General features: G+C 48.9%; 1 protein-coding gene across 1 annotated transcript in view; it reads right to left on the bottom strand.

The window, feature by feature from the left end:
- CCDC40 (coiled-coil domain 40 molecular ruler complex subunit) overlaps positions 1–13243 on the bottom strand; it is a 45719-nt gene that overhangs the window by 26439 nt on the left and 6037 nt on the right. The window contains exons 6-9 of the mRNA XM_086685487.1: positions 7289–7433; positions 5595–5770; positions 4693–4776; positions 4388–4607 (exon numbers count right to left, since the gene is read on the bottom strand). Coding sequence (XP_086541613.1) covers positions 4388–4607; positions 4693–4776; positions 5595–5770; positions 7289–7433 — 625 coding nt within the window. The remainder of the gene's footprint in view (positions 1–4387; positions 4608–4692; positions 4777–5594; positions 5771–7288; positions 7434–13243) is intronic.

Raw genomic sequence — 13243 nt, 5'->3', positions numbered from 1 at the left:
CTTCATTATCTTTCCTTGTCAAAACGTTCTTGGGTATTCTTGCGCGTTTAGTCTCCCAAGTAAACTTTATTTGTTTTTTTTTTTTGTTTGTTTGTTTGTTTATTTTTGGGACAGAGAGAGACAGAGCATGAACGGGGGAGGGGCAGAGAGAGAGGGAGACACAGAATCGGAAACAGGCTCCAGGCTCCGAGCCATCAGCCCAGAGCCTGACGCGGGGCTCAAACTCACGGACCGCGAGATCGTGACCTGGCTGAAGTCGGACGCTTAACCGACTGCGCCACCCAGGCGCCCCTCCCAAGTAAACTTTAAAATCAGTTCGTGGAGAATGGAGAGCTTTTTATGTCTTGATATGGATAACCTCCAGCATACATTGATACGAGAAGAAAGCAAGAGACAGAGCAGTGGGTATAACGTGTGCATACTTTCTTAAAAAAATGTTATTTATGTATTTATTTTTGAGAGAGAGAGAGAGAGAGAGAGAGAAACAGAGATCATGACCTGAGCCTAAGTCAGATGCTCAACTGACTTGAGCCACCCAGGTGCCCCGCACATACTTACTAAAAAAAAAAAAAAAAAAAAATCCTTGTAACTCACTTTGCTTTTAAACCCCAAAACAGCCTTAGAAAAACACACAAGGACCACTGACGCCAGGTGCCCCCGTGGAGGGGAAGGGGGCCCGGGGGAGGGGGGAGGCTGCAGGACTTCGTGTCCCAGAGCCCTTGAATTTTGAGTTATTACTTCTTGAAAATAATCAAGGGTCACAGAAGTGACCCTTCTACATTGTGTGGCTTTCCTTCCAATGACACGGGAGAGCTTTGTTTATGGAAATCTGTTTTATGTCCTTCAGTGAAATTTTACTGGTTTTCTCTGGGTAGGCTCACTCACTCCTTGTTAGATTTATTCTAAGTATTTTGTGGTTGTTACAACCATTGTGGATAAGATTTAAAAAAAAATTAGTTGTTAACGGGATATTACGGGCATAGGAAAAAATGCTAGATCGGGCATTCAGCTAGTTTATGGATTTCTTACTGTTTCTATCACTGTGTGTGTGTGTGTTTGTTTTAATCAACAATCTGGAATCTTCTGGGTAAACAATCATATGATTGGTAGAGAATGAGAATTTCCCATCCCAAATCCATATCTCATTTGTTTTGCCTGCTGGAGCCTCTGAGGCAAGGCCCACGGGGCGCTGGTGGCTTCCAGCTCCTTCCCGACGGGAGCTGTAACTTCCCTGGTGTTGCCACTCAGTGCGGTTTTCTTGTTCGCTGTTGAAAATAGGTACAAAGGACTTTCTTTCTACCCTAGTTTAGGATGGCCGATGGGTTTGAACAAGCACCCGTTCTGTACCCACCCAGAAGATTTTTCTTTCCCCTCTCCTTTATCTCACTAGTATAATGCATTAGATTAGTAGATTTCTTCATTTCAAATGAAATGAATTCCTTCTGAGTTCCAGAAGGAAGCCCTTCCTGACTACGAGATATTTTTCTTTTAATTTGTGGCCGGATGCAATTTGCTACTATCGTACTTAGGTTTTCATACCTCGAAGGTGAGACTGCTTGGTACTTTTCTGTGTTTGTGGCTATCACGTTTGCAGTGGGGGTTATTCTGAGCTTTGTAAAGTGAGCCTGGGAAGATTCCCAAATTTCCCACCCTCTGGAGGTCTGGACAACATGGGAGGGTGTCCATTCCTTTCGGGTTAGTAGGACTTTTCCATAACATCTTTGACGACAAACTGGTGCTTTTAGGGAAAATAGATGTTTGATAACGTTTTCAGTTTCTTCGATGATGAGCTCAGTACGGTGCGTGGGCTTCTTGAAATAAAAAACAATGATGCCTCTGAATTGTCCTCATTCTCAGTGTCGCTAATTGTGTCGCGCCCTTTCTGTTTGTTGAGCGTGTCAGAAGTTTATTCAATCAGTTGGTCATTTCAAAAAATAAGTATTTGGGGGGCACCTGGGTGGCTCGGTCGGTTGAGCATCTGACTTCAGCTCAGGTCATGATCTCGCGGTTTGTGAGTTCGAGCCCCGCGTCGAGCTCTGTGCTGGCGGCTCGGAGCCTGGAGCCTGCTTCAGATTCTGTGTCTCCCTCTCTCTGCTCTTCCCCTGCTCGTGCTCTGTCTCTCTCTGTCTCTCAAAAATGAATAAATGTTAAAAAAAAAAACCCAAGTAAGTATTTTTATCTATCAGACCAGCTCATTTTTTTTAAACCAGTTCTGCCATTTTATTTTGTTAACTTCCCCTTCCTACCTCTTTTGGTTAATTTGCCCTTTTTAAGCCTCTGGAAGTAGAATGTTTTAATTTCGGTGTTGTTAATGAAAAGCTAAATGAAACGATGCAAGGTCACAGGTTTTATCCAAGGGCTTCCCCCTACAGCCACAAGTGTGATTCGTGGCTTCTTTCCCATCCGTGCCCCAAGTAGTCTGTGGTCTCTTGACGGGAGAGTGTGGACAGGACTCTTCTGGTCCCCTTCCCCTCCCTTCTGAGCATTGCTACCTTGTCGTTTACATTTGACATCTGTGATTCTCAGCCCTGACTGCACATCAGAATCACCTGGAAGCCTTTAAAAAAACAGAAAAAAAAAAAAAAGACAAGAAACAAAAGGTCCTGGCCCTTCGTGGAACTAACTACTTCGTCGGAGCCGTGGGCTGGGCTGGGTCCCGGTGGCTCTGAGTCCCCTGGGCGCCTGCAAGGGGCAGAGGGTCCTCCCCGCCTGCCGGAGCCTGCTTTTGTCCTGCCCGTAAGCCGATAGCATTTTTTCCTTTGCCTTTGGAATTGAAAAATGTCACCAGCTGTGTCCAGGCACGTTTATTTTTTCTTCCAGCTGTCCGGCCCTCTGTGAGTCTTCATATTTGAAGACATAGCTTTCCGGAACTCACACAGATATTCTCCCCTGACGTTGTCGGTTAATGCCCCTGATCTCCTGGAATTTCTGTCTGATGGACGTTGACCGTCCCAGATCTAACAGCCGTGGCTTTTATTTTCTTCTCAAAACGTCCATCGCTTTGCTTGGGGTTTTTGCTCTGAATTCGGGGAAGAATTCCTCAAACCGGCCTCTGAGTTTACAAGTTCAGTTTTTAGCGGTATTGACTTGTCTGTTTAGAGACTTTTATTTTGTTTTGGTTTGGGGTGATGGTTATATTTTTTATTTCCAAGTAGCCTTTTCCCTCATCCTTTTTGCTTGTTTTACTGATGTGACGACCTCTAAGATCTCGGGCGGAGTACCCACTGGAACGTGCTCAGTCCTCTTCCGTTTTTGTTGTGGACCCTGTGCCTGGGGCGGGTCTGCCCCATCGGCAGGGCCGGGACCACCACCCGTATCCCCTCGTGTTCCGGAAGGAGAAACCGTAACGTTTCTGGAATCCCTACCTGGTTGGACAGCTTCCCTTCCTGTGTCCGGTGACCTCCAGGAAGGACACGAAGTCCAAGAGATTACTGTATCTCTCCGGAAGCCTGTCCACACCCTGAGCCTCCCCTGAGGGGTCCTGGCGTGGAGGGGGTGGGGGCCCTACATTCTACCCCACCTGGAGGGTGCGACTCTTTATTGTTACAGCATGAATTTCGCCTTCTTCTCTTTTCGGTATTTTCTGTTAATTTGGTGGTGATCGGGGAGGGTGCTTGATAAATGAACATTTACCCCGACTCTGTCAATCCAGAAAATTCTGCGTTTCTCAGGGTCTAAATCATTCCCCATTGCAATGATCATAGAGTTGATGAAGAAACTTGGAAACATGAAAAAGCCCCAGGCTGAACTAATCACAGCAGAGCAAGCGAGCGAGCGGCCGTTCAGGGAGGCCGACGACCTGGCTCTGAGCAGGGTGGGGGCGGGGTGGGGGCTGTTTTACTAGGAAAAGCCCTATTGCCTCATCTGGTCCAAAGCCTCCCTGGGTTCTGCCCTGTCCCCTGGGCCATGGGCCCCGGTTTGTTCAAGCCCCTGGGCTCCAGACTGGGCCTCACCCATTCCTTTCCACTTATTTAAAGCCTGTCAAGCCCCGACGACCCACGTGCCTCTTCAGCTTTGACCCTGTCTCCTTTCGCTGTTTGCTGCTTCACCTCATGAGGGGCCTTTGAAGACTCACATGACTTCCCTCCCTAAAAAGCCTGGGAAGCCCCCTAGGATATGACCACATCTTGCTTTTTCTCCCTGCGATCCCAGGGAGCCTTTGGGGGATGAGATGGTGTGTGGCACCTCCCCATGGGGACGTGACAGCACGTGGCGACGCCCCACTGGGTCATGACGGCACTGGGGGACACCCTCGGGGTCGCACAGGTGCACAGAGATGTGACAGCACGCGGGGACGCCCCACTGGGTCATGACGGCACTCGGGGACACCCTCGGGGTCGCGCAGGCTCACGGGGACGTGACAGCACGCGGGGACGCCCCGCCTTACGCTTCTTGCGCTCGCCGTTGGCGTTCTGGCAGGTCTGGGCGTAGAGCTGGCGCGCAGCCCGCAGCTCCTCCTCCTTCTGTCGCCTGGCGCAGGCGGCCATCGAGTGCCGGTCGTGGCTCTTCTCCAGCTGCATCTGCAGGCGGGCCAGGTGCTGCTGGACCCCGTACAGATGCACCCCCAGCTCCTGCCGCTGGACCCGGCTTTGCTTGGTGGCCGCGCCCTGCCGCAGAGAGAGGGGCTGCGTCAACGGACGGAGGCGCACAGGCGGGCCCGGTGGGGGGGGTGGGGGCTGGACAGATACGCACCAGCTCTTGAAGTTCCAGGTTCAGCTTCTCTATCTGTCGGTTGAGATAGTTCTTCAGGGCAGCCTGGAACCTTACCATCAGGGGCTAAAACGACAGAGAAGCCGGCCGGGGTCACTCTCCTGGCCTATGCAGGGCACAGCCGAGGTCGCCAGAGGTCTCCCTGGGGGCACAGAAAGGACTTCCACACCGGGTGCTCCCCGCTTCTGCCCGGAGACCTATTCTGCCAGCCACAGACTAAAGGCACTCATGGCCCTGTCCCAGGCACTGAAGGCTTGAGCGCATTATTTTGGGGGAATGCCTGGGTGAGCTGGGGTGGTGGTCCTGGAACCCCCCTCCCCCACTTCCCTGGAGATGAGATGGGTGATGGACCTGGGTCGCCAGCGCTGAATGAGCACGGAGCCCCTTTTCCCAGAGCAACTGCCGATCCTCTCCGGGGTTGGGGGTGGGCACCGCGACTGTCCAAATGGGCTCGGCCGGTCAAGATCTGCCTTCCCCGCTCACCAGAGGGGGCGGCCAGGGAGTTCATAACCTGGTAGGTTCGCTCCAAGCGGTGGCTCTGAGTGGGGGTGACCGCGCCCCCACCCGACGTCCAGCAGTATCTGGAGACATTTCTGGCTGTCACGGCTAAGCGGCAGGGGCGCTGTTGGCATCCAGCGCCTGGAGCCAGGGATGCTGTGTCCGACAGTCCCCCCCACCCCCCGCCCCCAGAGAGTGACCCGGTCCCAATGTCAGCCGTGCCAAGGTTGAGACTTGGCAAAACAGGAGAAGACGCCTCACAGAGCAGCGGCCCAAACCGTGCAGACAAACTGCCGAGAGGGTGAGGGGCGCGCGGGGCTGGGGTGGGGCGTGGGGAGCTCTCCGTGTGTGCAGGGCGCCAGCAAGGCCTGGGAGCATGTCCTTACGTGGTCTGGGTCCAGAACCACCAGAGGGGTTCTGTCTTCCTCCGCCTCGTCGCTGCCCTCGGACTCTGTTCGGTCTATAGTCTCCTCCTTGGGAGGGCTTAGCTGCTGGATCTGGTCCAGGAAGGCGGGCACAGCCTCTCCTTCGGGCTCGGCATCAGGCTCCTCAGGGGGGACACCTGGGAGACAGCAAGCCCTGTTGAGGGGCTAGTACGGTGCTTAACGAGGCCACTTGCAGACGCCATCAGGCGAGGCTGATGTCCAACCGCGTGCAACACGGTGGAAAAGAGAGACAAACGTCCAGGGGGTTGGGGCTCAGAAGCGCTGCTTACAGGGTCTTCTGTTCGTGAATCTTCTATGTGTCGATTTACATGATCCATAAAAAGGATCGCACTTTATTTATTTATTTTTATTTTTGAGAGCGCGCGCATGAAAGGATCACATTTTATTTTTAATTTTTTTTTTCAACGTTTATTTATTTTTGGGACAGAGAGAGACAGAGCATGAACGGGGGAGGGGCAGAGAGAGAGGGAGACACAGAATCGGAAACAGGCTCCAGGCTCTGAGCCATCAGCCCAGAGCGTGACGCGGGGCTCGAACTCACGGACCACGAGATCGTGACCTGGCTGAAGTTGGACGCTTAACCGACTGCGCCACCCAGGCGCCCCGAAAGGATCACATTTTAAAGGTGATGTAGGGGCGCCTGGGTGGCTCAGCCCATTAAGCATCTGACTCTTGATTTCGGCTCAGGTCATGATCTCACGATCTGTGAGCTCGAGCCCCGCGTTGGGCTCTGTGCTGACAACACAGAGCCTGCTTGGGATTCTGTCTCCCTCTCTGTCTGCCGCTGCCCTACTTGCTCTCGATCTCTCACTCAAAAAACTTGTAAAGAAGGTAAAAATTTTAAAAAGTTAATGCACATTACCTTTAATATATTCCAAGAAGGAAAGATGTTTTGTAGATACTTTTCTAGACACAGATAGGGAATATTGGGTGACAGTTGGCTCCTTACTGAGGGACTACATTGTTTTGTTTTGGTTTTGATGGGAAATGGCTGAAAAGATTGACAAGAAATGAAATATCTGTGAGGCTCCACCTCCAGCTTCCCTATCCACTTGAGCTAGAGAGATCCTGTTCTGTTTTTAACTCGTTCAGATGTGAGCTATCTTTGGGTCACTTGTGGGGTGATACAGGGCTTTGTTAGCTGGACCATCCACGCACATGTACCGCAAGGAATAAGAAATACCCCGATTTGCTTTTCCCACGTCCACCACACTGGGATAGGGGACAGGGCGTGCCGAGCAAGCCTCTGAAACTCAGAAAACACATACACTGGAGGATTTTGTGGCCGAGCCCCTCTGTGAGACCAGGAGGCAGCAGGAAGTGGCAGTCAGGGGCTGTGGTTTGGGACATCATCGGATCTCAGTCACGGTTTGCTTCTGCCACTTACTTGGATAGGCCACTAAATGACTCTTAGGATCTTTGTAAAATGGGAGACTGGTTCCTACGTCATCAGGTTACTGTAAGGATTAAACGCGATGCGACAGAGTGAATAATACCTATTAATAACATTTTTGTCTTTAGGCTCAAAGCTGAACAGGTGGCGAATGAGTGACACCGCTCACACTGAAGGGGATGTGAAGGGGCTTATCCCATGGGCAGGACAGGACGGGATGGCCCGGCGGGTGCCGTGGTACCTGGCTCCTGCGTGAAGGGTTCTTTCGTGCTCAAGAGCAGCTCGTCAAAGTCCAAGGACGTGATGCTACTTCCCTGGCTCAGTCGGAGATGGTGTCGTGTCCCCAGAGGGAAGACTTTTTGCTGGAGCTCTTCGTGCGAGGATTTCTAGAGCAAGAACAACCAAACCCAAATCAACGAGGGCTTCATCAGGACTGAAGTTACTTGATTTTGACCTATTCCAGTGTTCAAAGTTCAACGTAATTGCTAAAACAAAAGAAAACCATTTGGATATAAAGGTTATTTGGCTTTTGCAAAATGGAAAACATCTACGCCCCCGACCCCAGGAATTCAGGAATGGTCTCTGCCTGTCTAGAACTGTAGCAAAGTGTACATGCTGAGGTATGGACGTGTGTCACACGTGGGGTTCTTTACTTCCAGATGCTGATCTCCCCGAGGATGGTAAGCAACATTTCTGAGCCTCCTCTGTACAAAAGGCTGCTGGAAAGCCTCAGCCCCAGGCAAGAGGGTTGCTTCTACTTTTTTCCAAACCATTCCACTTTAGGGACATCTTGATAAGAAAAAGTCTTCTCTCTATCAAACTCAACACCCAAAAAACAAGTAATCCAGTGAAGAAATGGGCAAAAGACATGAACAGACACTTCTCCAAAGAAGACATCCAGATGGCCAACCGACACATGAAACAATGCTCAACATCACTCATCATCAGGGAAATACAAATCAAAACCACAATGAGATACCACCTCACACCTGTCAGAATGGCTAACCTTAACAATTCCGGCAACAACAGATGTTGGTGAGGATGCGGAGAGAGAGGATCTCTTTCGCACTGCTGATGGGAATGCAAACTGGTGCAGCCACTCTGGGAAACAGTATGGAGGTTCCTCAAAAAACTAAAAATAGAACTACCCTACGACCCAGCAATTGCACTACTAGGCATTTATCCACGGGATACAGGTGTGCTGTTTCGAAGGGGCACATGCACCCCAATGTTTATAGCAGCACTATCGACAATAGCCAAAGTATGGAAAAAGCCCAAATGTCCATCGATGGATGAATGGATAAAGAAGACGTGATATATATACAGTGAAATATTACTCGGCAATCAAAAAGAATGAAATCTGGCCATTTGCAACTACGTGGATGGAACTAGAGGGTATTATACTAAGCAAAATTAGTCAGAGAAAGACAAATATCATATGACTTCACTCATATGCGGACTTCAAGATACAAAACAGATGAACATAAGGGAAGGGAAGCAAAAATAATATAAAAACAGGGAGGGGGACAAAACAGAAGAGACTCTTAAATATGGAGAACAAACTGAGGGTTACTGGAGGGGTGGTGGGAGGGGGGAGGGGCTAAATGGGGGAGGGGCACTAAGGAATCTACTCCTGAAACCATGGTTGCACTACATGCTAACTAACTTGGATGTAAATTAAAAAATAAATTAATTTTTAAAAAAAGAAAAGAAAACATCTTCTCTCGATAAAAATGCCTGCCTCCGTTTTAGCTTTAAAAGATACTCTTGCAATAATATTACTGTTGATGATAATTATTGCTGCTGTTGAACTGGTGGGTATTGGTAACAACAATGACCCTGCACAACACCCCGTGAGGAGGTGATAGGAGTCACTTCTGTTATCTGGCGGTGGGAGGGGGGGCGGGGGGGTGGGGAGGAAGCAGCCTCACAGCAGCTAAAGAACTTGCCTCAAGTTCCCACAGTCGGCCAAGGGCAGGTGCAGACTTGGGACGCCTCAACCCTCAGCTCGTGCTCTTTCTAATACTTCCTCAGATGATGCCGATTCTAGAAACCACCCCCGAGGCGTCCAGAACCGTAATGACAGTAATGGGGGCCCAGAGTCAAAAGCCCACCTCTGCGGTGTCCAGAAAAGGCTTCTCCCCCTGAAAATTCAACGAGGCATCCAGAGGCCGATGCACTTGGCAGCTCCCTCCCTGCAATTCCTCTTCTTCCTAAAGACTGAGCACCAGTTGAGAGGAAGGAAAATCAGGCTCTCTCTCAGGTTTGTCTCTGCCCTTCTGGCTGATCACACTTGGAAACTGTTTCCCTGTGCGTTTTCTAGAAACTAGACCCACGGACGCACACTGAGTTTACAGCTCACATCACCAAGTGGCCCACACTTCTCATCTTCTGGACATCTTACGAGGTGGAGACACTTGCTCTTCTGAGTTTAATTAGTGGGCATCAAACCATATTATTCTCCAAAGCTATTAACTCTCTAGGGTTCATCAGGTGGGGCAGGATCTTTGCTTTGTGGTTCAGAACGGTGGCTTTGGATCGAGAGCAACCATCACAGCTGTGCGACTCTGGGCAGGGAAGTCTGTCTGCCCGTTCCCTCATCTGTACAGTAATCATAGTTCCTGCCCCACAGGGTTGTCGTCAGATTCACTGAGACAGCAACGTCAAGGGTGTAGGCGCGTCCAGCCCACAGTCGAAGATAGAGGAATGTAACCCTGCTCCTTACTTTCCTTCCAGAACAACTCAAACCTGAAGCCAGCAGGTGGGGCTGGCCTAATGTGGGGTGAGGAGGGCTGGTTCCAGAGACCGTCCCTGTGGGGGGTCATCACCGCACAGGTGACAGGCCTGGGCCTGGAGACAGGAGTCCCCACAGACGATAGCCTGGCACAGAGTCAGAGCCCAAACATCCTGGGGCCCGCCTGGGTGGGGTTGGCCCCACAGTGACGAGGGTGACTGGGGCGTCCCAGTGTGGGGTGTCGCAGTTCAGGTGGGGTGAGAAGGGTCCACTGGAGGGTGGAGAAATGCAGTGAGGGTTACACCTCGGGGGCTGATCAAATTAATAACTACATCAAGGAGAATGGAGGCTCGGCTTCCCATTGTTGGAAAAAGGACATGGGAATATGGAAAGGGAGGACATCAAGAGGAACCCACTCGGGGGTGAGTGGTGTTAGAGAAAGCTTGGTGTGAGGTTGGTGTGTGTGTGTGTGTGTGTGTGTGTGTGTGTGTGTGTGGCGTGTGCGTGTGTGTCGTGTATGATACTGAGAGATCCTGGGGACAGTGACATCCCAGTCAATGAGATTACCTGGCACCTGAATCTTGACTTCTAAATTCTGTTTTCCATTAAAAGAAACCAGGCTCCTGGAGAAATGTCTGATTCGAGGGCCAGGCAGTTCTGTGCCAGAGAATGAGAAAGTTCTCCAAGGATGATGGCAGTTAAAAAAAAGCATGATGTGGGTACGTCAGAAGGACACAAAGACCAGCTTAAATGGGCTCTCATAGGCCAAATTGGGGACAGTTTCTATTCAGTGTTGTACTGGAAGTACTGGCCAGTGTAAGAAGGCAAGAAAAAGAAATGAAGGGCATCTAGATTTGAAAGGAAGAAATTAAACTGCTTTTATTCACAAACAACATGATCATCCTTATGAAGCATTGTATGGATTCTACAAAAACAAAAAAGCTACTAGAACTAACAAGGGTGTTGGGGGCACTTGGGTGGCTCAGTCGGTTAAGTGACAAACTCTCACTTTTGGCTCAGGTCATGATCTCACGGTTTGTGGGTCGGAGCCCCGCATCGGTCTGTCTGTGCTGGCAGAGCAGAGCCTGCTTGGGATTCTCTCTCTCCCCCTCTCTCTCTGCCCCTCACTAGCACGGTGTTTAGCAATGTTGCTGGATATAAGATCAATATACAAAAATCAGTTGTGTTTCTATATACAATATAGCAACAAACAATTGGAAGACATTTAAAATACCATCAAAAAATCCAAAATAGTGAGGGATAAATCTGATAAAAGATGGACCTGTACACACTGCTGAGAGAAATATGAACTCCTAGAAATATGGTGGTAATGTGATTTTTTTTCTTCATTTGAAATACTCACTTTCCTATCTTAAACAAAAAGAGCACCTTCCCACACAATTTTTCTTTTCTTTTCTTTTTATTTAATTAATTTATTTTGAGAGACAGAGAGAGTGAGCAGGGGAGGGACAGAGAGAGAGGGAGAGAGAGAACCCCAAGCAGGCTCCACACTGTCAGTTTGAAGCCCAATGTGGGGCTTGAACTCACTAGCCGTGAGATCATGACCCGAGCCGAAACTAAGAGTTGGACACTTAACCAACTGAGCCACCCAGGCACCCCCACACCCAATTTTTCTTACATGCAAAGGGGTAAATGGTAACTTCGCAGTGGAGAAGAATGGCCCTTTTTCATCAAGGGATCCAAACCAACATCATTGGTAATGGGACAAACTATGACTGTGTGCTACCTGTTAGGACACAAGGAGGACACAGAATCCATCTGTGAACCCTTTCCATTGGATCATAACCCAGATTGCATCAAGAGGAAAACCAGGAATATTCAAACTGAGGGACATTTTAAAAGTGGCTGGCTGGTAGTCTTTAAAAGTGTCAAGGCCATTAAAGTCAAGGAAAGCTTAAGTCCTGACAGAAGGGACAGCTAAAAGCCACATGTGATTTGCAACGCACTTCTGTTATAAAAGACATCATTTGGACACTTGGTGAATGAGGCCTGAGGATTATCTGGTAATGTGATGAAATTTCCTGATTTTGATAGTTATATTTTGGTTGTTCGTGGGAGGCACGCATAGAAGCACTTGGAGGCAATGGGGCATCAGATCGTCAACTTACTCTCCGAGGTTAAAAAAATAAAAAGTTCTTCGAATAATACTTCAATTTTCCTTTTTTCTGTCTTTCTTTTGTTTTTTAAGCAGCTCAATGCCTAGTGTGGAGCCCGACATGGGGCTTGAACTCCTGACTCTGAGGTCAAGACTTGAGCTGAGATCAAGAGTCGGACACCTAACTGACTGAGCCACCCAGATGCCCCCATGATTCAATTTTTCTATAATCCCATGCTTGTTCAAAAATTTAAAAAAGAGGGGCGCCTGAGTGGTTCAGTCGGTTAAGGGGCCGACTTTGGCTCAGGTCATGATCTCACGGTTCGTGGGTTCGAGCCCTGCGTCAGGCCCTGTGCTGACAGCTCAGAGCCTGGAGCCTGCTTCAGATTCGGTCTCTCCCTCTTCCACTACCCTTCCCCCCTTGTGCTCTCTCTCTCTCTCTTTCTCTCTCTCTCTCAAAGATAATCATTAACAAATCAGGAGACTATAGATGTTGGTGAGGATGTGGAGAAACGGGAACCCTCTTGCACTGTTGGTGGGAATGCAACCTGGTGCAGCCACTTTGGAAAACAGTGTGGAGGTTCCTCAAAAAATTAAAAATAGATCTACCCTATGACCCGCCAATAGCACTGCTAGGAATTTACCCAAGGGATACAGGAGTGCTGGTGCATAGGGGCACTTGTACCCCAATGTTTATAGCAGCACTTTCAACAATAGCCAAAGTATGGAAAGAGCCTAAATGTCCATCAACTGATGAATGGATAAAGAAATTGTGGTTTATATACACAATGGAATACTATGTGGCAATGAGAAAGAATGAAGTATGGCCTTTTGTTGCAACGTGGATAGAACTGGAAAGTGTTATGTAAGTGAAATAAGCCATACAGAGAAAGACAGATACAATATGTTTCCACTCTTACGTGGGTCCTGAGAAACTTAACAGAAGACCATGGGGGAGGGGAAGGAAAAAAAAAAGTTGGAGAGGGAGGGAGCCAAACCATAAGAGACTCTTAAACACTGAGAACAAACTGAGGGTTGATGGGAGGTAGAAGGGAGGGGAAAGTGGACGATGGGCATTGAGGAGGGCACCTGTTGGGATGAGCACTGGGTGTTGTATGGAAACCAATTTGACAATAAATTTCATATTAAAAAAATAAAAAGAAATAAAGAGAAGAAAAGAAAATTAAAAGACAGTAACTATTGTCATTATAATCATTATGATCTAGAATTGCCCTGTCCAATATGGTAGCCACTAGCAACAGGTGGTTATATCAATTTAATTAGAATCCTAATTAAAAACACAGTCCCTCCATCTCTGAAGCCACACGTGACTGATGGCAACCATG

This window comes from Puma concolor, chromosome E1 (assembly GCF_028749965.1).
Source record: "Puma concolor isolate L17-30 chromosome E1, mPumCon1.1.hap2, whole genome shotgun sequence".
Lineage (NCBI taxonomy): Eukaryota > Metazoa > Chordata > Mammalia > Carnivora > Felidae > Puma > Puma concolor.
The sequence above is the reverse complement of the archived record's forward strand: the minus strand, read 5'-3'. Positions and strand labels throughout refer to the sequence as shown.